This window comes from Chiroxiphia lanceolata, chromosome 2 (assembly GCF_009829145.1).
Source record: "Chiroxiphia lanceolata isolate bChiLan1 chromosome 2, bChiLan1.pri, whole genome shotgun sequence".
Classification (NCBI taxonomy): Eukaryota; Metazoa; Chordata; class Aves; order Passeriformes; family Pipridae; genus Chiroxiphia; species Chiroxiphia lanceolata.
The window spans coordinates 76,834,130-76,861,914 of NC_045638.1; the positions used below are offsets into that span (position 1 = coordinate 76,834,130).

The window sequence follows — 27,785 nt, forward strand, 5'->3', positions numbered from 1 at the left end:
AATGTTGTAGAAAATTCTGGCTTTTGGAACATTTCAGGTTTCAATATGTGCAGTAGTTATCTGTTGGAAATAATTGATAAACTGCTGCTTTTTTTTTCTTACTGGTTTCCGCAAGTTTCAAGACTTGTAATACGTGTCCTTTTTCAGTGGTGGTGTCAGTCAGTTACAAGAAGTAAATCTTCTTTCAGGTGAAGGCTTGAATTAAAAGGTGTTTCTGGTTCAGTTCTTTAGCTCTCATGCTGAAAATATAGCTCTTAAGTTTTATCTCTTCTAAAGCACAGAGGAAGTTTCTTCAACCTATAAATCAAAGTGTTTTGGACAGTAGTATGACACAGATTAATTAAAAGTGCTGATTGGATGTCCAAGGGATCTCCCCAGAGGAAAAGTCCATCAGCTAGTGTTTGCTGGAAGTCACACTTAATAATGGGACTGCTTCAAAGTTTAATTTGAGACAAGATAAAAAGCAAATCAAAACAATTTCTCAAGTCTCAAAAAGTTCAGACAATGACTCAAGCCCTAGCACCTTAAAAAAAGCATATATGAAGTAATAAACACCTTTCTTCCCTTTATTTAAATAGTTTCCTCGGTATTGAAAAATATAAGTTAAGGAAAAGTGAGAAGGTAAGCTTCGAGGGTTTTGTTCCTGGTGAAGTTAAGGTATATTTTGCTGAGTTTTTGAGTTCTGAAAACAAAGAAAAGCAACTTTGGTAATTTTCTCAGGACTGGGGAGACCTGGCAGTTAAAGATGACACCATCTTCAAGTTTTCCCATTCTTCAAATCTGACAGGGTTTAACTATATCAAGAAGTGGGTGAATTCTCTTTCTAATAGCAGGAACAAATATCATAACTGTATTCTTATGTCTCTTTTGTGTTAGATGTTTTACTTTTAGAATTAGTTGGTTTTAGTCTTTCCTAGAGTTAGAGAACAAGAGCCAAACTTGTTTGATGCCTCTTTGCAATATTTCTTAGAGAACTTTATTTATTTATAAGAACTCCTATGCTGACCTTTTAATATTAAAATTAAAATACAATTCTGTTTATTACTAGCTGTGGCTTCCTGAGATACTTCTTATTTTTAAAATGCTACCAGTTAATTTTCCATGGAAACTCTACTGTACCAGCCATAACATGTTCAGAAGCAGAGATTGTACTGAGAGCAGATAAGTATGGGAAAATAAGTAGTTTTCAAGAGATGGAAGGCCACTTTGGCTAACAGGAAAACAACTCAGAAAAGGGCAGTTTTACTGAGAAGTAAAAGCATGGCCAAAGCCAGAAAAGAGAATTAGAATGGGTTGAAATAACTTTCTGTTCCTTTTTCCCTTACTTTTTGCCTGCTTATACCTGCTACTGTCTCTTTGACTGTTTTTTCGTGCTGGGAAAATGTTCGTAGATAGTTCTTTTCATTTTAATTGATCTCAAAAGTAAACGGAAACAAGCTTCATAAAAATTTTATTCAAGCTCTTTGGCTTCAGAGTCCTTGGCAACTTCTGACTGCAAATACATTTTTATATGTTGTTTTCAATTATTTTGACAGTAGGAGCATATGTACCAGTATAGTAGGCAAATAATATTTAATTACACGGGTGAATACTGCAGTGTTTTTCTGTGGGTTTAGTGCAGCTGGTGTTTTACAGATCATCAAAGGATGAGCCGCCTCTGGTCCTTAGTGAAGAGGAGATGAACAGACTGGGAGCGAGGATCGTGAAAGCAGAACTCATGGGAGACATGGTAATGTCTTTGAAAAACTGTCATGATTTACTGCAATTTTTCCTTAGAGCTCACAGTGCTTTAATTGTTTTGGTTTCTTTTTTTTTTTTTTAAAGGGTATTGATTCAAGGTAATAAAGACCTACAGAATTTGGTAGGGTTTGAAGATACTGCTTTTACAGTAACTTTTGCTTTAAATGCAATGGTTTATAGACTAGAGTAGAGGATTCAGATCCCTAGGCTTTGTAGGATAAGCAGCATACCCAAACCCAATTGTTCTCTGCCTTTTTTATGGTATTTTATATCTTTTTATTAGAAAGGGAGCAGGTGAAAACTACAGAGCTCCCTGTCTGTGTTACAAGGTAGACAGTTTCTGGAGCTTTTCTTGTTTCATCAGCTTTGTCACAAGTAGGTCCTTGTGGTTCATGGCTCTGCTCTATAAGCATGCTTATTAATTATGGTATGGAGATATAAAACTGAAAGGAACTGCATAGGCCATTGCATCCAGCTCAGCATTGAGAACAACTGTAGTTGTTTCAAACAATGTTTTGTGGTCAGCTCCACAAAATGCCTGCCCTGAATGACACCGAGTCTCATGTTTAGTGTTGCTTTAGGAGGCTTGTTTCATTCAGCAAGCTGATCCTGAAGGATCAAGAATTTCACCCTTTCGGAACACTCTAAACTCTGGAAGTACCTACATATATATATTTTTTATTACACTAAGCATGGCTATAATGAGTTAATTCCATTCAGTAGTACTGTCTGGAAGTTTCAGTTATAAAAAGGTAGTAGTCTGTTAGTTTTTAAGTGCTTGCTCTGAATAGCTGCTCTTAAGAAACTTTTTTCTTAGTTTTTAGAAGCAAATCCTATCACTGTGGGCCTCTGTATCTTTCTTTTTAAGATTAATTTTTACTGCACTTGTTTAGTTTGCCTCTCGTGTCGCAATATTTGCACCAAATCTGCATCACAAAGAAGTAATAAGTAAGTATGACTTCAACAGCTAAATTAGTATTCCCTGAGAACTATTGATTCATTGATTTGTGGGAAGTTTTAGGATGTTTTGGCGTTATTGCTAGATTAGGACATGCTGTCCATATTTTATAAACATTTTCTTTTCAAACCAGTTTTATATTATGAATTCTTTTCCCACAGACTGTAGGCATAGATGTGTGTATGTAGCTTTACAATATTTCAACAGCTATACCTTTTCTAGAAATCCTGTCCATTTGAAATCTTATTAGCTTCAAACATGAATTACAAGTAACTTCAAGCAAGGTATTTCCTACTAAGATATAATGAGTGTTAATGATTTAAATAGCTATCTCCATGTTTTAATCTGTAGTTTTCCTAGTTAATATTAAGAAAATACACTACTGAAGAAAAATATATTTATGAATGTAATTATGTGATAGGTTTGTGAGGTACTGGTGTAGTCATTTAAGATATTACTTTATTATGTAAGACATTTTCCTACAAGGGAAAATGGTTGAAGCTATCTATACACTAGTTGCAAAAGTGCTGGGGAGGGGAAAGTTTTCCAAAGACCTTCATGGAGATCAGCAAAATTTGTAGACTTTTTTTCTTCCCTTTCTGCTTAGCTTCAATAGTATTGCCCAAACAGAAGCTTGGGTGCAAATGTTGGGGGAGGGGGTGTCCCACCTGACAGTAACTGAATATGAGTAATTTGACAAAAAATATACAGGTGTTCTGCAGGGAGAGTATAACAACAGTATAAATAATAAAAAAACCTAATCCTTGCCTTGTTTTGTTTTAAATATTGTTCATGGTCTTCCTCTGATCAGATTGAAAATGCAACTTGTTTAAACAAGTTCATCCCCACCCACCAGAACAAGTGGTTATGTAACAGCGTGGCTGGAGCTCAAGGTTGACAGTGTGTGCGACAAATGAATTCTGAATCTGTTTTTGTACTGACTTGCTACTTGGTGTTGACCAAATGACTTAGTTTTGGGGCGGCAAGTATGGGCATGCTTGTTGGAGTCCAGTCAATGGAACTGGCAAAGGGATCAGAGTATAAGTGGTTCTATTTCATGTAGGTTGATAGGTTGCCACCTGGCAATTCTTAGCAGTCTATATTCTAAAATACTTGTATTTATTTAATAAACAGATGGTTGAGGGAGCAGGACCATCAGAAACAATTCGCACAAGATTGTAAACGGTTCTCATATTTCACCTTTTGTGCATTTTAATACTCAAAATAAGGTCTTAAGTGCAAAGGTTGGACATGCAGTGTGGGGAGATGTGAAACTGCATTGCAAAAATGTCTGAGAGATTTTTCCCTAGACCCATTGCTTGCATGTGTGTGTATAAATGTGTATGTGTGTATATATAAAAAAAATAAAAGGATACGTAGGATAACCTGGAAAGGTTATACACCTGATGTGTTCGAGCTTCCATATTTAGCTTTCTATACATAAAGTAATATTTATGCTTAACATTTATTAATAAAAAAAAGCATTTCTTAGTATAAGGTACTAATGTTTAAGGATACTTTTTCTGCTCTTTTTATGGCAATTCATGATACTTTTATTCTGAACATTTTTTTTAAATTTTTTATCCAGTAAAGAGTTGTGTAAATTGTATTGACATGTCTTATTTAGTCTTTTGTGTCATTAGAGTTTAAAAAATAATTTCAAAACACAAAAAAATGGAATGAATAGTTAATTCCGATATAAAGGTCTCTTAAAAGTTTCAGATGGTTAAACTAATGGAGTATAATCACTTTCTTTGAAGGAATTGGCTTCAAAACTTCAGGCAGAACTTGACAATGCTCGCAAGTTGAGAGAGACTCAAAGACAGATTCCAGCAAAGGCTGGCAAAGAGGTAAGGGGGAAAATATTCTTTTTTTTTTGCACTAAAACAGTGATATGATACACGTAGCAATTGAATTAGAGAAGATCAGATGTACTTAGGAAAATTAGAAAATATGACTTCAGGTGAGTTACTGTTCAAATTAAATTGTGCCTTTTGTTGACAAACAAAACTATTTCCATTGTACCTTATCCACTTCTATGGGATTTTTTTACTGGTAATAATTTTTTCAGCAAGGATATGTATCTTCCATTAAAAATGAAACTGCTATGTGTTGTGTTGTTGACTGTACTGGCTGTTAAATAACTGTAATGCCTCTGAAGAAGCTGGCATTTTACATGTAACTCCTTTTGAAGGGTGGTATTCAAGAAACAGATAGTAAGCATCTTCCATACCAACACTGATACAGCTACAAGGAAATATGGTTAATATCTCAAGTTATGAGTTCTGTCTTTATGATGGAGACAAAACTTTAGCCATGAACTAATGTTCTTGTTTAATTTGACCCCAATCCCACAATGAAAATTCATCTGCAAGTGATCTGAGTTTGAAAAGCCACTAATTTTTTTCTTTTCTAAAAGGCTTCATGTCAGACCTCATACGTTGACCAGTATTTCTCCAGTCTTTAGAAGGCAAACTGCACTGGAAGTTAATGTGTGGCCTCTTGCTGACTACCTTGTGGCAATAGGATTAAAGTCTCAGACTTTGAATTCACAAGAATTTAAAGATACAAAAGCTCTGTGTAGATAGACTGCTTCATTGCAGTGCAATTCTTGGGCATGTTTTTCATGTATATGTATAAAAAAACCTGCATAAAGCAGATTGGATTTGTGTAATTACATAGGAAAAATCCATTCAGATTTTAAAATTGGAAAGTAGAGAGAGTGTTATGGGTGGGCCTCAAAAATTGGTGGACACCTGTTTCTTAGAAACTGAGTCAAGAATAACAGTTTTGGTCAGCCCTGGTCTTAACCAAAGTCTGATTTTTATCTCAATTAAATTAAAACATATTTCAAACTAATAGTATGTAGTCATTTCAAAAGTACCAAATATAAATATTTTTGAATATGCCTTACCTGTGCTTGTTTCCTGGCTTCTTCTGGCCTATATTACATGGCTTTTGAGGATGAGCAGTCCAGCAGGAGGATGAGCAGTCCAGCAGAGCTGTCAGTTACTCTGTCCTAAGTCCTGTCTTTGTGATAGTGCCAGGGTAGTCTTACTGGTTTTACAGCTTCCAACTTTTGGATTGCTGGATCACAAGCAGAATGTACTTGGTACTCCTGTGTATCAAGGGCCAGCTATATCACACTGTGTGTCTAAACAGCCCAGATGTTCAGAAACCATCTCATAACAGAAGAGAAGCTGATTTGTGAAGGACTGTTTGATTCTGTAGGAATCAGCCTTTCCATAGCATTGACCACCCAACTGACAGACTCAGCCAGTTCGGACAGATGTATTACAAGTGGGATACCTGAAGCAGTTTTCACAGAAATGGTTTTCCAGATGGATGTCCCATAGATCCCAAAGTCTGATAGCTTTGCCTCCACTACCAATAACAAACATGTTTCAGGCAGGTCTCTCTCTGCTTCCTTGGAGCTGCATGGCCAATGTCATGCTAGGAGGTCCTGAAATGTGGCTTTGCCTTATTTTAATTTCTGTTGAGAGAACTGGGAAGATAAATCAGGAAGCAGTGAAGGCAATTTTGAATGCATCTCCCTAGGAAGGTTTTTTCTTTTTGATTAATTGGACATGGATCAATTTCCCAATTCAGTTCACTGTGGGACTGAGTGAAGGCACATGTAGGGGGGTATATGAGTGGCTGGAGTTGGTACAGAGGGCAGGATCAATTCTTTTGGCAGTGGTGCTGGTTTATTCTGCCTCAAGGTGATCAAGAAACTATAGACTTAAGGGACTGTGAAGTGTTAGCTTAAATCCTGGTTTTATTTATTTATTTTTGTTTGTAAGTGAAACTAAAGGCAAATCTATCTTTTACAGTGTGACTTAGTGACTAGTTTTGTAGTTTTTTTGACTTAGACAGGAATTTTACCCCAAGCAACCCCAAAAATATGGTTTTGAAGTACAGTTTTCAAAAACGAGTAAAGTATCTATTAATGAAATTAGGGGTCTTGATGGATATTGTACTTAAATACTTCAGTCATGTGTATACATATGCAGTGAGTGCACATGCAAAGATTCTTCTAAAATTATTAATTAAAATGTAGATTGTGTTTGTTTTTCTTTAAGTTGGAGCAGGAGGTAACCTGCAGAGTCTATGGAAATGAAAAAACTTTTGATTTCATTTGTTATAGAATGATGCTTATTTTGAGATGCTTATGTCTACTTTATCATGGACATTTTGACTGAGCCCTAGGGAAACTGTGTAAAGAGAAGGCTGCTGTGTTTCTGAGTAAGGGTAGGTGATGAAAATGAATACTTAGTGAATGTAAGGACACAGCAGAAAATTGTGGAGACTTCAGCATTTAGAAAATAACTTTCATGTGTTCATAGTTTACCTCTCAAGTACAGTTGATATTTCTGTTACCTGAGAGTGCTACACAATTCTAGATTTGAATACATTAGTTATGAGGATGCCACCTCTGCCATGTGTCAGTACTAATCACAACTGATGTAACTTGTGCTTTTGTTGAGTCTTTTTATTTAACAAAATATAGCTGAAACATTAGCACTCCTTCACGGCACATAATTTGCAGTGGTTTTTGGTAGTACAAAAATTGGGAGGTAAAAACTTAAATGAGGGAGGCAGAATATAGAATATATCAGTTGAAAGGGACTTAGAGTGGTCACCTAGTCCAACAGCATGATGGTGAATGAATATAGTATATAAGAGTATGCATCTTTTAAAACTGTTTTCAGTCCTAAATGAAGTATGGTTTAGAAAAAAGCTTCTCAACCCTAAGTCTGTTTCTGTGTTCCATAGCACTTAATTAGTATGCAGGAAACAGAAAGCAGTGTCTGCTGAGCAAATGCTAGAGACAGCTCTCAATAATGATGAATTGCATTCAAAATACAAAATCAATACAAAATTAAATGAAAGCTAGAAGGTGGTACTTTGAGCAAAATAGCATGGTAGAGGATATACTATCATGGTGTCACGGACTATTTAAAAGAAGAGAATTCTGAAAAATGGAAACAAATACTGGCTTTTTTTTTCATGCTTTTGAGAATATGTAGGGAAAATATGAATTATTTCAGCATAGCAAATCTTTGTTTGAATAACTGAGTTTTCTATGGAAGTCTGTCAGCCCTTGGTCTAGTATGATTGATTTAATAAATATATTTAAAGCATAGGGAATAAAATAGTGATTGAAAGAGATATATATATATATATAGATAGATATATATATATGTATACACTCTCTCTCAAATGTATTTCTCAAGATAGAGGAAAAAAATCAGAAAAAAAATTTAAAGTTTTTCTACTGAAGAGTATGTAGTGTTTCTGATATGCCTCTTGAGCATAGAAGAGATCTGTAGGCAATTGTCTTGAATTTTGGCAGGCACAGCATTTCACTTTACTGGAGGCATCTCACTGATATGATGCTTCTTTAAAAGAGAAAACTCTTTCTAGGCTACCTGTTGCATCTGTAAGAATAACAGTCTCCAGTCCATTGCTTGTACATCTCAGGTGGAGAAAATCTATAGTGCAAGGAAAAGTTAATTTAGCAAGTTTTATGGCATAAGTAGGGCTTGTCTTTTAGTGAAAGCCTTCATAATATTAAGAGCTTCACGTACTTCAAATGCTTCTGCTATTTTTATTTATTATGCTTTTTGAGTATAAAGATGATTAGGTTTCCAACATGTCTTATCTGAACACAAATTTTGATGTATTGAAGGTCCGATATTTAATTTGGATCCCTGAGATGCATTAGAATCCAACCTGAGGGAGAATTCTAAGGAAGCTAGCTCAGTATATATGATTTTTTAAAAATTCTTTTTGAAGAGCTAACACTATTTTTCAATAAGGAAACAATACAACAGTTTGGCTTATATCTCAAATCCTATTTATAATAAAAATTACATCTGTTGCATACCATTACGTACAGTTCTTCATTAGGAGACACAGGATGGAACATGCTGGATCTTTATCCGGAGAAACCAATTGCAGCGCAGATAATGTCCTTGTTTTCAAGAATGACCTTTTCACAAATAGCTTAAGGATGACAATGATTCCTTGGAAAAAGAGAGTTCAGTGGGGGGTGTGTGTACATGTGTGTTTGTATATATGTGTGTATACATGTAAAATTTAAATGGTCATTAATACTTTGGAGTAGGAGGTGAAAGAAAGAAGGAAACTAATCAGTGCTTTTGTTGCAAGGGTTTTTTTTAATTTTAAAAAATCCCTAACCAAAGCTAAACAAACACACAAAAAAAGGCAAAACCAAATCACCCTGAAAATTAACATTCAAAATTGCAGGTATGCCAGGATATTTAATTTTAGGTTTAGGAATTGTCACTATAAACACAGATGTTTTTCTGCAATAAAAATATTTGGTTGTCAAAATTTACCTATAATATATTTTAATAACACATGGTTGAGCGGCTTTTCATTCTGACTTAACCAATGCAAAACTTAAATACAGTTGAAGTAATGCTTATAGACTTACAATATATAAAGAATCCTTTAAAAACTATTTAAAACTGCTTTGCAAGAAAGTATAGTTAGATCATTCTATAAAAACTAGAAAGATGGGGATTAATGACCCTCACTAAATGCACAATAAAAATCTCTGATTTTATTTGGAACTTCAGATGGTGGGGAGATACAGCAACAGATGGCTCATGGTCTGTTTACTCTTAGATGTTTTTAGCTCATAATGTCTGATTCCTGGTGTTCCATCACACTTGAATCTTGTGTGCAAGATGGCTGTGCCATTCTTTCTTCAGCAAAAGTTTATGTTTTCCATGTGGAGTTGACTAGCTCTAACTGGAACAGGGAATAATGACGTGGGTATACTGCTGCAGAACAGCTTTAATATCATTAGTGCATACTTTTTAAAAATAGTAGGTATATGCAGTTATTGGTGAGTGTATTTCCTGGACACTCTTGTTGATGTCAGTAAGAGAAGATTACACAATTATTCATAAGACAAAAACATATTAAGACGAAGTGGTTTAGCTTCCTGAATGTAATTTATAGGAAATTGGCTTTTGCAATTAAAAAGTATTGGAGAAATTGTATCAATAAATGATGTAAAACAGCTTATGGTTTCAGTACACGTAAAAAGTATGAAAGGGCAGGGTGGATAAAACTTTGTAGAGTTCAAACTGACAATACAAAAGCTTGGAAATATGCTTTGACACCAGAGGCAGCAGCCGTATCCAAATGCCATGCAGCACTTGTAGCTGATGGCATCATTTTTTCTGGCTCTGTTTTTCTCCTAACACCATGTTAAATTTCTGTATATTTTTACTGCTGTCTAGAGCCATCTAGTCTTTACTTTTTTTTTTTTCAAGTTTTCTTGCATCTCATACCTACAGTGGCTCACTGATGGTATGGCTAAGTGTCTAACCATTTCAAGTGTAGCTAGCAATTTCAAATATCAAACTTCATCTTTAGATGGTTTTTTTGAAGTTGTATTTGCAAGGTTATGTTGCTTCCTGATATCCAGTATTACTGTTAAGTTAGACTTAATTGCTTTAGTTGTCCCCATTACTGGAGGCATCACTGGACAGGCTCATTATAAGTTACGTATTATTGGTTCCAGCCTTACTTCCTCAGGCTGGCAGGATGAGTCCTACTGAATTCGATTTGAGGTTTGTGTGTGTGTCCATTCTACTTACAAGATGTTATTCTGATCACCCTATCGTAGAGATGCTCTAGGAAAATAAATATTCAGTGCAAATAGAAAGATTTTTGAATGCAGGGATGATTGGACACATTTTATAAAGAGGAGATTAATAAGAAGGTCATGTTGTTTATTTTGAGTAATACACAGTTTTGCTAAAATACGCTTTTCATAATATAAGAACAAAGAATTGGCGGGCAACGGATTTTATATCAGTAAGAACAAATTAAGTTTTTTGCATAACATGTTATTAACATGTGTCACTCACTGACTGGGGGAGAGAAAGGATAAAGACTTAATCCTTTTCCATGGTTTGGAGGTTTTGGGGTTTTTTTAGTTGTATGTTTTATACACAAATGAAGCACTACCTGATACTCTTCTGTAGAACAGTTCACTTCTGTGTTACAGCCTGCATTAGATTTTCTAATGCTTCTCTCCACTGTATTAAGTACAAGATCCTGAATATGGCAGATTGACTTCCTGATCTTCTAAAACCTTCTTAAAATCCCATTTCTATATTAGCTTAATACCTTTTGAAGTTGTAATAGTGATTCTTATTAATATGTTCGCTGAGTCTTTCTGGAAATACTAAATTTTTAACCTAGTTAGAAGTTTGCTCTTGCTTTCCTTCCTCTTATAGCTTTTTTTCTGCTGTAAGAAACTCAGATGAAAGGCACAACTTTTATACAATGGACTGCTATGAAAGTCTTTGGACTGTTTTAATTTCATCTTGCTGTGAGATTCAAACCTTAATCTTGCTATGGATTATGGTCTACCTACTGGTTTTGTAAGCGTTACCTTGAAGGTTACGGTGCCATTATTCATAACAAATGTCAGAGCCTGAAGGGTAACTCAAATGCTTTGAAACCTGGTACATGGGGACTCCAGGTAGTGACTACATCAGCTCCTCAGTGATGAGACCTGGTGCCCTTACAAATAGCCAGCACAGAAGGAGGCAAACTGCTCCTTCCAGATGGATCATCCTTCTGATAACTGTGGTGATCGTGTGTGAACGCAACCCGAGAACCTAACAGAGGGGTAATTGAAATGGGAGGGGAGGGAGCAATGGAAAAGAACGGGAGACAGTGGATGGAAGAAATAGCTGTGTCCATTACTCTGAGAAGTGCTAGATGCCTTCTAGACACTTAGTTAATATTATAACGTAAGGACAGACTTTTCCAGAGACAATATTCAAACAATTTCCAGTGGCCATAGACTGTAAGAGAAAGGAAACAGGTCGCGTACTTAGCGCAGCATCTGATTTTTCCCTATAAAGTTGTGGAAGTTTGTTCCTTGCTGAAGATTATTGCTGAGCTTTGTTATTCCTTCATTATACTGTACTTGTATACCACTTGAGTGTAGCTCCTGGTAAACATTTGCAGACAGCTCTCAGTTCATGCAACATCCAGCTTTTTGTTGGCTCAGTAATTAAAAAAAAAGGTTGTTTTTTTCTGGCTCTGGTTGTTCCCTATCCCACAATATACTGACTCTTAAAATGTATTTTATTCCCTTTAGCTAAGAGCATTAAAAAGCAGTTCTAATTGAGTAGATCCTATCTGAGATATTTGGCCTGATTACTCCCTTTGTTCATCTACTGCAGTGTCTCAAATTAAGCTATGCACCTAGTGTGGCAGAGCTTTTCTACTTCATCCTGCTGGATTATGGAACAGGCAGCATCTCTGGAGAGTTCAAAAATCTTTTTCAGAACTGCATTTTATTTATTTATGTATTTAATTTAAAGCTTTTATCTTTCAAAACCAGACTTACTGTCTTTGTTTTGTTCAGTTGGGTGTTAATCGCTCTATAGTGGTTTGTACATTTGGTGAGAACAACTGTGTACTTTGCATATTTAATTGGCCTGAAGTAAAAATTCATGTTCCTTAATTAATGGCAACAAACAATTCCTCACTCACTCTGGAAATACACACTGTTTTTGTTCATTTCAGACTGTAAATTATATTGTTAGTTTAGCAGTCATCACAAGATTCAAGGATAGTGGCTAAGCCTCTTCTCCAGTTTCAACTTTAATATTTAACAATATGTATCATATTTCAGGTACTTTAATATATATTTGTAAAGCTATGTTATATTTATATTAATAGAGGTATTATTTATCTGATGATAATTATGAAAGAGTAATTATTATTTCCCAATCACCATATAGGTATTAGTTACCATATGCCATGTCATATACTCATAGGAATGCAAATATATAAATGTGTAAAGAAAATATCAACAGATAAAATGAGAGCAGTAAGTAACTGTTGCAGTTAGATTGGTATCCACACTCCTTTACATCCTTCAGAAAAGTCTGTTACTTCTGTGAGTCATGGCTTTTTTCCTGCAAAGGCTCTGTCACAGTATGCTGTATTTGTTCAAGTGTAGAGGAATTTGGGTTTTTATTATACTTGTGTGAGCTTGTCCATTACATTGCCCTGGAATTCCCAAAATCAGCCTTTGGCACATTTTTAAGGGTTTGTATCGTATTTGTCACTTTCCATTATTTTTGTACTGAGACCTATTTAAAGGATGTAATGCATGTGGAAGAATGTGGACATTATATATTGGAATTCATTTATGGGATCCCTAGTGAAAATCATTGCTTCATGGCAGCTTGCTTGAGAACTCCTTTTACTGATATTTCAGTTTAAAGATGATTTATAAAGTTTATTCTGTTTATTCTTTTTTTTTTTAAAGGTTGTTGAATAGAAAAGTCTTATGTTTAGAATGCAAATAATTAATTTATTATTAAAATTTCATCTGATAATGCTATAACTATTTGAACGTCTTTTGTTTTCTACCAGAAAGCTTTCTGCTTCTGATGTGTTTAGAAATAGCTTTAGTAATTATTGTTAGTAAGATCCTCCTAAAAATCAAATTTTGCCTTACCTTTTTATGTTAATATAATTAGTGTCTGTTGTTATGTTGTGTTTTTAATTCAGTTCTGTTTAGACAGGGTTCTGACTTCTGAAGGATGTCTTTACCTCTAATAACATCTTTAATTTTCTGAATAATCATGCCTGTCATGGATCCATTGGATTCATCTCAGTTCCTAGTATGCTAAACTATTAGTCTCTAATAAGACTGCACTTTGTTTTCATTCTGTCCATAATTAGCTGATCCTTTTGTCTGCTCCTTTTAATTTCTCTTTGATGGACAACTTCTATTTTTTCGTACTTTGTATTCTAAAGCTAAAAATTAATTTTTTGCCTTTTCCTTTTCTCTGGAAAATTAAATCTAAATATGTTATGGTCAGTATTGCATGCTTTGTGTCAGGACTCAGGAGTCTTTGAAATTAGGGGGAAAAAAACCCCAAGCCCCATAAAATACAAAATACCTTGCCAGCTGTAGAGTTCTGACGCAAAGAATTCAGTATGTGTTATATCTACTGCCCCCTACCCCCCTCCTGTCTCTGTCTCCACTCATTCTGTGGTTCAGATCCAGAAAATACTCTTCAACTGCCTTTATGTTAGTGTGTTGGCATGTAGAAATGAGAAGAAAAAATGGAAAATCAGATGTTGTTAGGATCTAATGTTTTGGAGCCCGTCTTCAAAGGCAGATAAAAAAGTCCGACATGTAGAGCACCTTGTGAATTCCATTGATTTTTGGAAACTAACAGCTTGCACTTTCCTTTTTGAAATGTCTGTATTTTAAGAATTTTAGTGAAGACAAATCTTGTGGTGGATGACTTTAAAAGGAATTAGATGCTTGTAAGTTGACTTAAGAATCTGATGTTTACTGTTCTTTGTCGTTGTTGAAGCACTGCTGTTGTAATGTCTGTTGGTGAATAATCTAACAAGTAACCATTTCTGAGGGGTCCTGTGTATGTGAAGTCCTCACTCAGGCATGTCTTTCCACTCATTGAACTCCTGTTACCTGCTGCCCCATGTGTGGATTTGACCAGTCCTCTTGGGAGAGCTGCTGGATCCCTGTTTGGCCACGTGGGCATTGTAGGTTTGGGACAAGGTGGTGTTTTTCCTCTAGAAAGATCTGTTTCATTTCAAACTAATTAGCAATGCTCTGGATTTTTGAGTTTTCACTGCAATATCTGTGGTTATGTCTTCAGCTTCCAAACTGAAGAGAGAACTTTGGCTTACCTAGGCAGCTTTTTCGTCCATAAGTTCTACCTTCTTCAGCTTGGAAAGATAGATTTTTCTTGGAAAAATGTAATTAAACCGTTGAAACTATCATACTTCAGTATCTACAGATTTTTCAGACTTTATTTGGGTTTCTGGGATAAGCTTTGCTTAGTCAAAGATGGCAGGTATAAAGCAGTCTGGTAGAAAATAGCTTCAAATTGAGATTAATACAGTTGTTTATAAGAGTTGACAAAGGCTGTCCTAATATCATCAGATTTAGTAGTGACCCCATTATGTGCTCTAATTTGATCATCTGATTTAACTAAACATCTTTGGAGAGTAATCAGGAAGTTCTCAGGCTTTAAAAATATTTTTTTAATTATTCTTAATATTTTAGAAAATTAAATACTTTTCTGGTGCAGAATTTCTGCCTTTTCTTCATATGTGTGTGTATATATATATCTTTAGGTAAGTTTGAGAACACCTCTGTGAAATGGGGGCCCTATGAAGGGCCTTCCATGAGAACTGGTTCTGTAATATTTTGTGTGACTGGGGTGAAGGTGGTCATTCTGTTCCCCAGGTGTTTCTTCTTTACTTTTTTGAAGATGACTGTATACATTTACCTTTTTCCAAGAGCATCCACTGCTACTCCTCAGATGTGATTGGGAGAGACCTCTTTTCCCATGTGATATATGCATCCCATCTAGCTCCCTAAGCTGGCATATTTCAAGTTGCTTACCTGGGCCTCAAGTTGATCCTTCTATCAGGTATACTTCTGTCCTCCAAGCTCTACTGGTAGGCACTGAGGCCTGAGAAGCCCAAGGGCAGACTTTGCTGGTAAGGACTGGCAAAGATATTGAGTGTCTTAACCTCTTTCATGGCCTTTCCTCTCTCGACAGCAGAGCTCTGTTGTCCTTGCTTGTAGGTGAATATCCAATATGCTCATAGAATCCCTTTTTGTTTTTTTCCATCTCTTGCTAGTTTCGTCTTCAGCTGTGGTTTTCTATTCTATGCCTGTATGCCTGGAAAGTGCTTCTGGGGTCCTCCTGGGTAACTTCTCAGATTTCACCTTGTGTAAGCTTCCTTATTGCTTTCTGAGTTTTGTTTGAAGTTCCCCATTTAGCCAAGTGGGGATAGCAGATGAAATGGTCCCTTCTCATCCTCTGTGGGGGTTTTCCTTGAAGATCAATCAGCTTTCTCTGACACCTTGACATTGATGACCATCGCTCATGAAATCCAGCCAAGCAGATCCCTGAATAAATTGAAGTCCGTTTTTCTATAATCCAGGATTGTTTTTCCTTTATTCTGTTTCTTGCCTTACTCACTTTCCTTAGAATCTTAAGCTCCACTATCTTGTTGCTGTAGCCAAGGGAGTGACTGACTTCCACATCCCTGATTAGGCTATTTTTTTAAAAATTTATGAGTAGAAAATTCAGAAGAGCACTCTTAGTTAATTTGTTTGGCATTTGTCCTCAGTGCTTTTGAAATCTGTACTGCTTGTGCCCTACTGAGTTGCTCTTCCAGCAGATGAACTGGTAGTTCTATTTCACCCTGAGGATCAAGGGTAAATGTGTGAAAGCTTCTCTTGTTGCCCTGTCTTATGTGTGCCTCTTACCTCACATCTCCAGCACCTCAAGACTTTGGTTTAAGTTTAGAAGCTACCCTGCTCATGATTTCCAAGTTTCTTTTGGTATGTAGAAGCTGTAATTAAAGACGTGCAATTTATGTGAGATTGAGTGAGTTTACCATCCAAAAGCAAATGACTTATTTGACATAGGTCAGGTGAATGCTTGTTATTATTTCCATATATTTTGGCACACAAACAGATGATTTAAATGTTGTCATTTCTGCCTCAGTCTACAATTTAACTTGACCTAAATAATAAATGTACATCTATTTATCTGTTTCTTCATCACCATAGAGAGAGACACTTGTGTTGAGCTCTTTGTATTTCCTATTTTGCATATCCTACAATCAATATTTAAAAAATCTCAGTATTACACTGTGTTAAAAATGACAGGAAACAAAAGTGTGATCTGATGGAATGTGTTGAAAACCAATAGCTAAGGTTTTGGCTAGTTTATTAGCAAAGTTTTGAAATGAAAAAAAACCGTTAAACACAGAAAAACTCCTTTTCAGATGGTTTTCGGAAATACACTCTTATAAAGATAGTGTGGTATATCAATTTAATATTATCTGTTTCAGTCTTCATATGCATTGTATTTCTTCTGGGAATGAAGTGTAAGAGAAAAAACTAAAGAATACAAACTTGATTCTTTGGAAAGTATTTATTAACTCTGCACTTAATTAACTGAATACATTTTTAATATTCTGTACTTTTTAAATGTGAAAAAGAATACCTTTTTAAGGTAATGCTGTCTGCTTTGAATTACAATGAACACACAAAATGTGAAGAATCTATTATTTAATATTTAGTATTTTAAACATTTATTTAATGTGGTTTGTCTGTGCCATCTGTTTTAAAATATGCCTTAAAACCTGACACAGGCTTCAAGCCATCAAGAAGATGAACAAGTGGTCCTTGTCAGAACAGATGAGAGTGGAATGGCATGGCCTGTGACTGGACCAGCTGAACCACAAGAGGCAAAAGGAGGACGGAGAAAGAGACAGATGGTAAGTTTTACAAGTGTGAGTATTAAAGTGTAATTATTAAATAATTTTGTAGTTTTACTTTGGTGATGCCATAATTAATGAGTGTCTTATCAGAATGTCAATAGGTAGCTAAAATGTTTCTTTCAGAAGATGATTGTAATTAAGTGCTAGAGTGCATATTTATTAAGCATATATTAAGTTTATTTTCAGATTGTATTTCCCTAGGGATCACTTTACAGCTTACTAAAATGCACATTCATGGAAAAGTAGGTTTTTCAAGTTATCACAGTCTCTTAGCCAAGTAGTTTATATTCCATAAAGTTATGTAAATAATGAAGATTAGCAGAGCTGAATATTTCCAAAATAAGAAAGATTTTACCAAGATACTCAGGTCTCAGGGGCTCATTTTACTTTTCTTCTAATAAAAAAATGGCTACTGCTGATAATAATAATTATGACCTAATCTTTGTAAGAAAGTGCTTTGGGGAACAAGAAGTTTGTTCTTGATTAGCAGAACAGATCATTTTGCAGCACTGCTATGGAGGAGCAAAAGGCATAAGAGACCGAGGAATTTGTTGTCATCCTCCTGTTGTTTCCATTTTAGAAAATGCCATCTTGCTGTGTGTTAATGACCATTCCCTGTGCTCCTTCAGAATTTAGTTAAGTCATAAGCTAAAGGAAATCTGTTCTCTTGTGCACTCTGTCTAAAATGGCAACATTTCCCAGCAAAGGTACCATATTCATACAAGTTTTCAGTACACTCTGTGATTACTGTGTTTTAGTAGTATCTGTGACTTTACAAAAACTTTTGAATTGTCAATAATAAAAATTGCTTTTTAGAATATTTCATTTTTGTGAGCTTATTAACTGTTTCAGTGAATTACTCTACATCTTCCCTGAGAGATAATGTTGTAGCTCTGATACCTTAAGGATGTAAAGGATATAGTGATTGTGGAAAGATGCTGCATTTTTATTTATACATACTGATGCAGTTGAAGAAGGGGAAGATATTATTTTCCTTAGATAAAATGAAGCAGTCAGCCCAGTTGTTTCAGATGTGCTTAGCTTGATTCATGATTCTTTAAACTTGTTGAAATTATTAGGATCTGAATTTTATAGCTGATCTTTCTCATTAGGTAAATATTTATTTTTAATATGTTTGTTTCCAGGTCCCTACTCATGTAGATAAAGAGAGAGTACGGTATTTTCAGGATGATGATAATACGGACCTGAAGGATTTGGTCAAAAACGAGAAGATGAGGACAGCAGAGGATCAGAACTCACTGTTCATGCGTATGGCATCAAAGGTAACGTGTTGTGTGTGTGTATTTCTAATTAAACATGTCATTATTAGAAATATCAAGGAGAATATGAGGCCTGAGTGCTCTAGGTATGTTGCTTTTGGTTGAAAATTCTTACTGTCTTGAGTAGTAATCAAGTCTATTGTAATATGGTCCTCAACATGTCATCAAAGTGATGGAAACCTGCACACATGCAGGAAATGTGGTGTGTTCAGTTCCTTCATAGATGTGTTTGCATTGTTCCTTTGCCTGTAGAATTTGACATGGTTGAGGTGAACACTTAAAGTGCATTGTATACTAATAACTTATGCCCAACAAAGCAGATTTTCCCCAGATTAGTGACAGAGAAAAGCACAGTTTTCTTTGTGTTTAGAATGTCACATATCTAGAAGTTAAAAGAGTCAGTGAGATTTGAAGCAAACTACATGAATTTCCATCAGGATGACTCGGATAATGAGATAATTCATGCTTACAGGCTACACAGATTTATGCAGTACGGTTCCATGAGTGATTCCACTTTTAAGAGCAGCCAACTCACAGACAGATACTGCAGCCCAAATGGAATGATTATTTTCTGTCATCCAAATTGAGTAATAAGGCATACTTTTTGCACTTGATACGCAAGTGTTTGACAGAGACGATTTCCAATACCTACAACATACGGTTTCTCTAGCATACTTCAGTTTTTACTATGTTACTGCCCCAATATTTTATGCATCACCAAACAGGTTCTGAAAAAGATTGTTTGCATGGAATTAAGTATCATCACAGACAAAATTTTATTTTTCCATTTATCTGAGGCAGACAGGATCCCGGAGAGTAGGTTTTGGTTTGTCGGTTTGTTTTTTGTTTTGGGTTGGTTTTTTTTAATTTTTGAAAATTAGGCTTCATCAGATGGAACTTAAAATAATTGTAAAAGACATGATAGTGCCCAGTAGAAAATATTTAGCTTGATACCATAAACCTTCTGGCAGAAAGTTCTTCTGGAGAGATTATCTGAACTTGGTGTGGTTTATGCATCTTCTCATTCGGCTGCCTCTGGTAGAAGTTCTCATTCTATCCCACTGACATACTCAAAAAAAATTATACCCTTGGGGTCCAGTTAAACAAACATGACTTGTTGCCAATATTTAATTTCTTTCGTTACCTTCCTGTCCTAAAAAAAACCCAAACACACAAAAATTTTCTTCATGACTTGTGCAGTGGTGCAAACTGTTAGCATTTATTAATCAGCATATCTGTCATGCAAGCACTTTAAAGTAAATGGAAGTTTAAGGACACAATCAAACTTTGTGCTGTCCACATCAAATGACAAAAAGCATAACAGAGGGAAATGCCATTTTCTCAAGGACCTTCTTCATCTTGTGTTGTTTTGTCTCCATTAAGTATTCTCGTTATGAGAGATAACTTTCATGATAAATGGTGCTTGGGGGGTGTGTGTATAAATGTCTATATTAAAACGTAAGCGGAATGGATTTTAAAGAAATTCTTTAACTCACATATGAGCATTGAAGGTGAGTTTGTAAATCCATATCAGCATGTAATTCTGAAATTACTATTAACGTGCTCAATTTGTTCTCTGTTTAGTGCTTTCGTGTGGCTGCTTCCACTGAACAGTTTAGAGGGTTGCTTTTTGTGCTCTTGACTCTTTTCAGGGATATGTAAATAAAACCAGGCTAATTTGAGCTTCCTGAGTTTTGGTAATAGCAAACGTTTGCAGTGCCCCTATGAAGACATAGTAGGAAGTGCTTTCAAAAAGAGAAATTTTTTTTTGCTTGTATTTTTCCAAATGCAAATAAAAGGCCATTCAGACTTTTTTTCTGAGAAATGTGTGTATTTATCCAGTAATTTGCTTGTCTTGCTTTTGGACTTTCTAAACTTTTTGAAAAATATTGTTTGTCTATTGGTATATTTATTGATTCCAAGTTTCTTCACTTCAAAATGGAAAATAACTTTTGACTCTTAGAGCCCTGAACTGTTGTTCAGCTGCCCTTGGTTTAGTTTTTGTAATTTTGACATTAATAATCAAGAAAGACTACCAAACTTGAAGGGAGATCAAAGATTTCTATATTATTTAGTTTTGTAAGTCTTCAAAGGCAAAAATTCTGGTAATTTTTCTTCGTAATTTTTTGTTCTGTTTTTTTTTTTTTTTCCCATTCAATTTTGAAATGCTGATCATTTTTGAAGTTCTTGATGACTGAGACACGTAATGCAAGAGCAGCTATATGAGAGATTCACTCAGCCCAGTATTCTCTATGCAACAGTGACTGCATAGGAGAAAGAGAATAAGAACAGGTCACACTTCCAGTGATGCAGCTTGTACTTTCCTGGCATTTAGCAATTTGGAGGTTTTAATGCTACCTCCTTACCTGATATCTTTCTCTGGTTTATGAATAGTTATGTGAATTGGGGATTAGACTGAATATCCCCTGTTACTTCCTTTTGGTGGCGCCTCATCTTCCATTTCATCACCTGTACCTGTTGTTAAAAGGCATGAGCTATAACTGAATTTAAAGAAAACCACATCCTGTATGTGTAACATCTTGGGTTAGCATTCTTGTACCTGTAGCCAGCTCCTCTAGGAACTAGTTACTTGCACTGTAAGGATTTCTGGGGCAGTGGTAAAACTTGATCAGTCTAGGAGTGGTACAGAAAATGGCCTGGTACAGTATGTAGCTGTTTTAAACATACAAATTTGGTACAAATGAGGGTGAACTTTGGGAATTGAACTTCTTTATCCATATAGTAGAATAAAATGAAATGTAGCATTTAACTTCTATAAAGAAGCAATTATGAAGAAACGTAGAGTTTCTTTAGTGGGAGTTTAAAATGAGCACATAAGGGGAAAATGCTTGCAGATGTATGTCACTGGTGAAAACCTTCTAAGGGAGTGAACACCCTCTCAAAACAGGATAAAACTTTGTTTGATTGTTTTTATTTAAAAATAATCCAGTGGTGGGAGAACAGAAGAAGAAAGAGCTTCTGGAGGTTGACAGAAAAGTCAAAATAAGAACCCAACCATTATTTAAAAAGTACTTCTCATGTCCAAGTAAAGAGAATGAAAAAGAGAGTGAGCCTAGCAGGCTTAGAAGGCAGTTTTGATGAGAATGGGGAAAAAATTATCTTGAGGGAATTTAAGTAATTATTTTGCGTTTGCTAAAAACTAAAAAACTAGGAGTTAGATTCATTGAAAGCAAGAAACCAGCAGGAATGTGGTATTTGAAAACGTGATCAAGGGTTAATTAGAGCATTTAGAAAAGATAAGTGCATGCTAGAAAGACTAATGAACTATTTGCATTAATACCCTCTATAAATGGGGTCAGAGCGATTGTTTTGCATGAACCGTTATTTACATGAAATAAGTGGAAAAACTGTCTCAAGTTAAGTGTCAGTAAAATTAATTTTAGTTCAAATTTATAGAAATCCAATCTTTAAAATGAAAGTCAAATTTGAGATGAATAATAATCAGTGACTTAAACTGAATAATCCTCACTTAAGTGAGGAAGTGAGAGAAGTCAGGTGTGACATGCTCAGCTGTGAACTTAGGAGTGTTATCTTTATTCACCCTGAGGAACAGAAGATGGCAGGTATAACGGCAATCTTTAAAAAGAGAACAGAGGGCAGGAGTAAATGGTAATTTTTTTTAATTAAAGGAGGTTACCAGTGGATTTGTCAGGAATTTCTTCTGTTCAACACATACATAAACCATCTAGATCTGAGAATTAGTTATCGTTATGTAAATATGCACGACTGTCACAAATAGAGGTCACTGTAAATTGTAGAATTTCAAACTACAAAGCTGGAATTTTTCTAACATTGTGAAACATATCTGAACTGATTCTTAAGATTCACTTTAGAGAGTTTCTTGAGAGACGTACATATTTTAGTGATGTGAGTTATCTGTTCTATTTTAAATGCTGTTGGAAAGACATTATGGGTATAAAAGGAATTAAAATGTCTAGCTCAGACACAGGAGATTATGCTATAGACAGAAAGAGATCCCATTGTAGGTATTGAGGCAATAAATTCAGATGAAAGTCAGGGTTGATGAATGCAAAATTATGGTAATTGTTGAAGCTGCATGAAGCCATGACTGTGCATATACCACGAGAGGCTGTTGATGCTTGATTTGAGAGTCATTGTGAGTCTGCAAACATCATCTCCATGCTGGTGGGATTAAAAAGAGAAACAGAATTTTGGAGGTTGTGAAAAGGAAGAATTTAGGACCAATTTAAAGTGTATAAGGCTACTGTAGTGCACCCATGGTGCACCCATATCTTGAATGCTACCCTCTCTGGTAATGCATACTTTGTGGTCAGAGGCACAGAATGGTGGCCATTTGAAGAAAATCTAAGTAAACAAAATTTCTTCAGCCCGGGGGGTGGGTGGGTGGGTAGGGGAAGGCAGTGGCTAGACTAGAACAATTGGCATAAGAGTTTAATAGAAAACAACAGGGTTTGTTTGTCATATGGGAAGTGGTCACAGGACAGAGTTTGACGTGAATTGGGACTTCTTTTTCAGTGAAGAAGGACATTGTAGAACTTGTGCTATAGAGCATGAGATGCTGTGGAGGCCTTAATTGTGAGTGGGAGCAAAAAAAAGGTATAGCAACTTTGTGAAATACAGTTCCATTGGTAAATATTAAACAGGGAAATCTAGATAGGCTTTTGGCTCAGGATTTCCACAATGGTATGCTGAGCTGCAAATATGTAGCAGAAGAGTCAGCTCTATGAGCTTCATTTATGCTTTCCCCCATATGTTTTAACCCTTACTGGAGATTGATTTTGCAACATAAAGCAATCACACTGGGTAAACGAGCAACTGAGTTTAGTATGTTCCATTCTGAAGGCTTTTTTCTTTTTTTTTCTTTCTTGTTTTGTTTGTTTTTTTAAGGATAAAATTTCTTAATAATTTTACATGAATGTATTGTGTTTCCTGGCTTATGCAACTGCTTTATTTTAGTTTTAGAAGGCTCTGAAGTTCCTGTGGACTTCAGTGAGCTTTGGGTCAGATGCTATGTAATGTGGGGTTTTTTTGTTACTAGGCAAAGATGTACTATATCACATTATTTTATTAGAACAATCTTCTTGAATGGACACCTAGCTCTTGAATAATCTTTTAAGATTGAGCTGTATTACTTATTTACTAGCTAAGTGTACTGGAGAATCTGCTCAAAGTAGATGTTTTGTCAATTACTGTTGCAATGTCCAAATTCTAATTCATGGTACTGTAGTCCTTCCGTCCCATGCAATGTCACATTTAGGTTTTGAAGGTATTTTTGTGTGGCTTTCATAAAAAGAAGCATCATAGATACCAGTTGTTCTTCTCTGTTAAGATCTGAAATACTTTTGGCTGTTTCTGTACAGGTGATTCCCAGCTCTTGTCACCACAAAATACGATGGTCTTCCCCAGATGGTGATTGTTTCTTGATCCTAAATTAAGAAACAGACTCCTAGGCATCCTGAGGTTTCCATGTCTTTCCATGTCTGTAGAATGCATTCTTATTCACGGCATAACAAGATCAGTGTTGACGTTGAAGTGTTGGCAGCAGTCTGAAAAATTTGAGTGTGATCACAGATATTCTAGATGCTTTATTTATGTACTTTATAAGCCTTTACTACGTAGAGGATCTGCATTAAGAGGTAGTCTTCAAAATTTTTCCATCTCTCCTCAGTGGATTCAGCAAGGTGTTTTATGTCCAGCAGGAAGTCTAGCAACCAAATCTCTTCTGTCAGTTTTGTTTTGATAACATAGTACACGAATTTGACACATATGAATTAATTGCTCTTTGTGCCTTCATCTGAGAAGTGGAAAAATCCACAAAAATTAATCTGTCGTGTTTCAGAAGAGCGGTGGGAGGAAACTGCTGCAAGTCTATAGGAGATCCTATCGAATGGGAGAAGGGAGATCCTGTCCCTTAAATTCTGTTCAATAATTTCATTCATCTTCTCAGTCTGAACTGACTGCAGCACTATTATTTCCTTCATGGATTTTCCCAGGGCTTTTATCACTTTCCCAGACTATGCCAAAAAGATAATTCCAGCCACGTGGCTGTTGAGTATGGGGGAAATAGGCACTGCTCTCAGAAATGGGAATGGAATAAGAAAGACACACGGGCATGTTTTATGGCTTTTACACATGCTCTGCTCTAGATGAGTGTTACTTTCCTGATATTTAGTGTTTTAATGGTATTTCAAATGAGATACAGGCTAGTTGTTATGAATCTCTGAACATAATGACATAACTGCAGTTTTATAAAGGGAGATGGAGATGTTGAAATAGAAGGATATAATTCATGAAAGGATTTACTTTCTTAGATGGGACTTGGAAGAAATGTCAGTACACAGACCCAAAATCTCTATCCGTAAAACCTCTGTCTAATCCCATTGGCACGCGAAGGTCTATATAATGTTGTCTCATACCTGACTCCCACTCAGATTCACAGACTAAGCATCTGTTGTGCTCAAGCCATATTCGTTCTCATTAAGTCTTTTTCCCACCTGTAAGGTTTTCATTTCTCAAGAGCTCCACAAAATCAGATGGAGAGAATATGCCATCTCCTTGCTATTTGTTTACCTGTTGAGTCTTCATTTAAAATTTATATTCCGATTTATGATTCCCCTCTTGTCCATTCTTCTTTTTTTAGTCATGGTTCTAATACAGCCCAATAGTGCTTGAGGCTGTTACCTCCTGTTACCTTTTGGCTTCTGTTCAGAGGAGGCTGATGTGGACATCAGTTACCTCAGACTGTTTGAAATAGAGCCTCTCCCACAGCCACCCCATGCATGCTATTATGTCACATTTATTAAGCTAATGAAAAAGGCCCTGTCACGTGAAAGGTGGGAGTTTAGATTTTCAGTTGTCGGTTCCTCAGGAAAGCTGAGAGCCTGGTGTCTGACAGTCTGTCAGCATCTTGTAAGGAGACCCTTCGCCAACAGATTCACAAGATCGGAGGTTACCAAAACCTCCCTTGTTAGTGGGAGCTCAACAGAGCCAGGACACCACAGCGGGTCCTGCCAAGGTGTTTGCTGCTGCTGGCAACTGCAAGGACTTGCTTTAACAGTTTATGGAAAAACACTTTTTATTAATACAAATTGTGACAAATTAATAAGGTTCAAAGGTTGTCGGTGGTAGTGTCTACTGCAAAAATATATTTTAAAGCAATCTACGTATATTAAGCAAGCACAAGCTCTGATATGAAGCAATCTAACTAATATGCTATGGGGTGAGCACAAGCAAAAGCTCTACTCCTAAAAGCAGCATTTTAACACGCATGGAGTATATTTCTCACCCAGGGCGTCCCTCTGGGGAGGGAGAAGACGGACTCAGCCCATTGACTGATCCCAGCAGTTTCGGTGGAGGTCTTCTCCCACTTTCTCCCTATTCCCAACTTACTTTTATACTATTTTCTTTATATTTGGGAGGAGTTTGAGTGTCTCTAGTCATAAATACCTTTTATTTCTGATTGGTGTATTTAATGGGGGGGCGTTGTCGTGGTTTGGCACCTTAGGAGGAGTTCGACAGGGTTGTTACTTTCAGCAGCAGAACATCTTGATTCTCCCTTATCAGACAGATACTGTATGGTCTCAGTACCACAATGTTCTCTCATTCTGTTGGGATTAGAATGGAGGGGGGCCACATAACCTCCACTTTGTTCCACACTCCGTTCTGTTTCTGTGAGCAGATGTTTATCGTTGTACTGGGGAGCATGTCAACCTCAGTCCATCAGGGAGCTGCAGCTGCAGGTTTAACTCTATCCATCATCCCACAGGCCCAAATCTTTAATTTACAGTGGTGAAAAAAGCTTTCTTCAAACAAAAATTTAAACTCCAACACTAATCTTTTTGATATATGGAAAAAAAGCAGACCTTAAAGTTTGATTCTTTCATGTTTCACTGTTATGTCTAAATGAAAAAAACCCCACCTGTTAGAAGTTACAGTGTTTTTACTTTTAACTTTATTCAGCTTGGAAAGCGGTTTGGGTTCTTACTACTATAGAAGCATGACTATAGGATTAAAAAAAGTCAGCAAAACATTTGAAAACTATTGTGGGTTTGTTTTTTTTTTTTTACATTACAGTTTTAGAGTACAGAATATGTGTGAAGTCTTGGGTTTTCACTACTGATTGCTTTAAGTACCCTGTAGTTCCTTCAGCTCTTGACTGTTGTAAGTAGTTCAATTTTCCCAAATTCATGGTGTTAAGACTTATATAATTCTTTCACTTATGTCAGTAGATGGTTGTGGGTGTATAGAGACTGATTTCCAGAACATTACCTCAATAGCAATTACCTTCTGTTTGTATGTATAAATTATACTAAGGCATTTCTGTTCTTTTTGATTATGTTTTACTAAAAGAAAGTGAGAATAATTATTTTGCGTTGCTCATCAGGCCATTTTAATTTTGGCCATAAACTCCTTTTATTTAAAAGTCTCTGCAGCAATCCCTAACATGAATTTAAGCAGTGAAAAATACAAAACTTTATTAATAATGCTGACCTTCCTTTATGGATTTAGCCAAGAGATATGCTGGTATTACAGGTTTGCAAAAAGGGTTTGCATGTTACCTTTCATTGGTTCTGTAAAATGGAAAATTGCTTTCAGCCTTATCATTTTTACTTGCTGTGCAAACCTACCTGTTACACAGCTTTGCATTTCCATCACCATGAACCAAAATAATAGTCTAGAAAAAAAATGTAGAAGCTAAAGTGAAAAATGCAGAACGCTTGCTGCTACTGTTGTTATGTAATAAACCTTTTTCTCCTCTTTCTTCACATAGTGAAGCCATTCTGGTACAGTATTTAATAAACATGATAAAACTCTTAACAGAGCTCTAGTGCACTGTTGTTTTTTACATTTACTTAGAGATCATGTTCATGGTTTGCTGCAAAAAAATTAATATGAAAACCCAAGAGAAAATAATTTCAAACACCTTGTTCTTCGACTGCTACATTTCAGTTCAATGCAGTAAACAGTTTTCTGTGAATATTGAGTGGACACAAAGTTAAAGCTGTTCCTGCATTTGGAAACAAATCAGCAGCAGTCACAGCTGGATTAGGAAAGAAAACCTGGGAACAGTAAGAACTATCTAGTTGCGGCCCATATTAAATGAGTGCATAAGCATTCTTCTGGAATTATGTTAGCATTACAAGATGTGTTGCAAATGAAGACACGTGCAGAACAGTCTTTTCTAGGCATTAAAATTATGGCCAGGGTTAACTGTAAAGTTAAATGCTAATAACACTTTCAATAGCAGAATTCTATGTCTGAAGGTATTTTGTTTGGTTGACGCTTCATTTTGTTGACTTGCATATAAAGTTTGATCTGTCCTATTAGCTAATTATAACAAAATCTGCAGTTTTAATTTCAAATAACAGAAAAATAACAAACCATTGAGCAGTACTCTGTTGTCTCTTTATTGCTTGACCTCTGCTGTTCAAAGGTAGTCCTGA

At 35.8% G+C, this 27,785-nt stretch overlaps 1 protein-coding gene across 1 annotated transcript in view; it reads left to right on the forward strand.

Annotated features, from left to right (window-relative positions):
- CWF19L2 (CWF19 like cell cycle control factor 2) overlaps positions 1-27,785 on the forward strand; it is a 69,020-nt gene that overhangs the window by 22,659 nt on the left and 18,576 nt on the right. The window contains exons 9-12 of the mRNA XM_032680223.1: positions 1,636-1,729; positions 4,459-4,548; positions 16,931-17,056; positions 18,205-18,342. Coding sequence (XP_032536114.1) covers positions 1,636-1,729; positions 4,459-4,548; positions 16,931-17,056; positions 18,205-18,342 — 448 coding nt within the window. The remainder of the gene's footprint in view (positions 1-1,635; positions 1,730-4,458; positions 4,549-16,930; positions 17,057-18,204; positions 18,343-27,785) is intronic.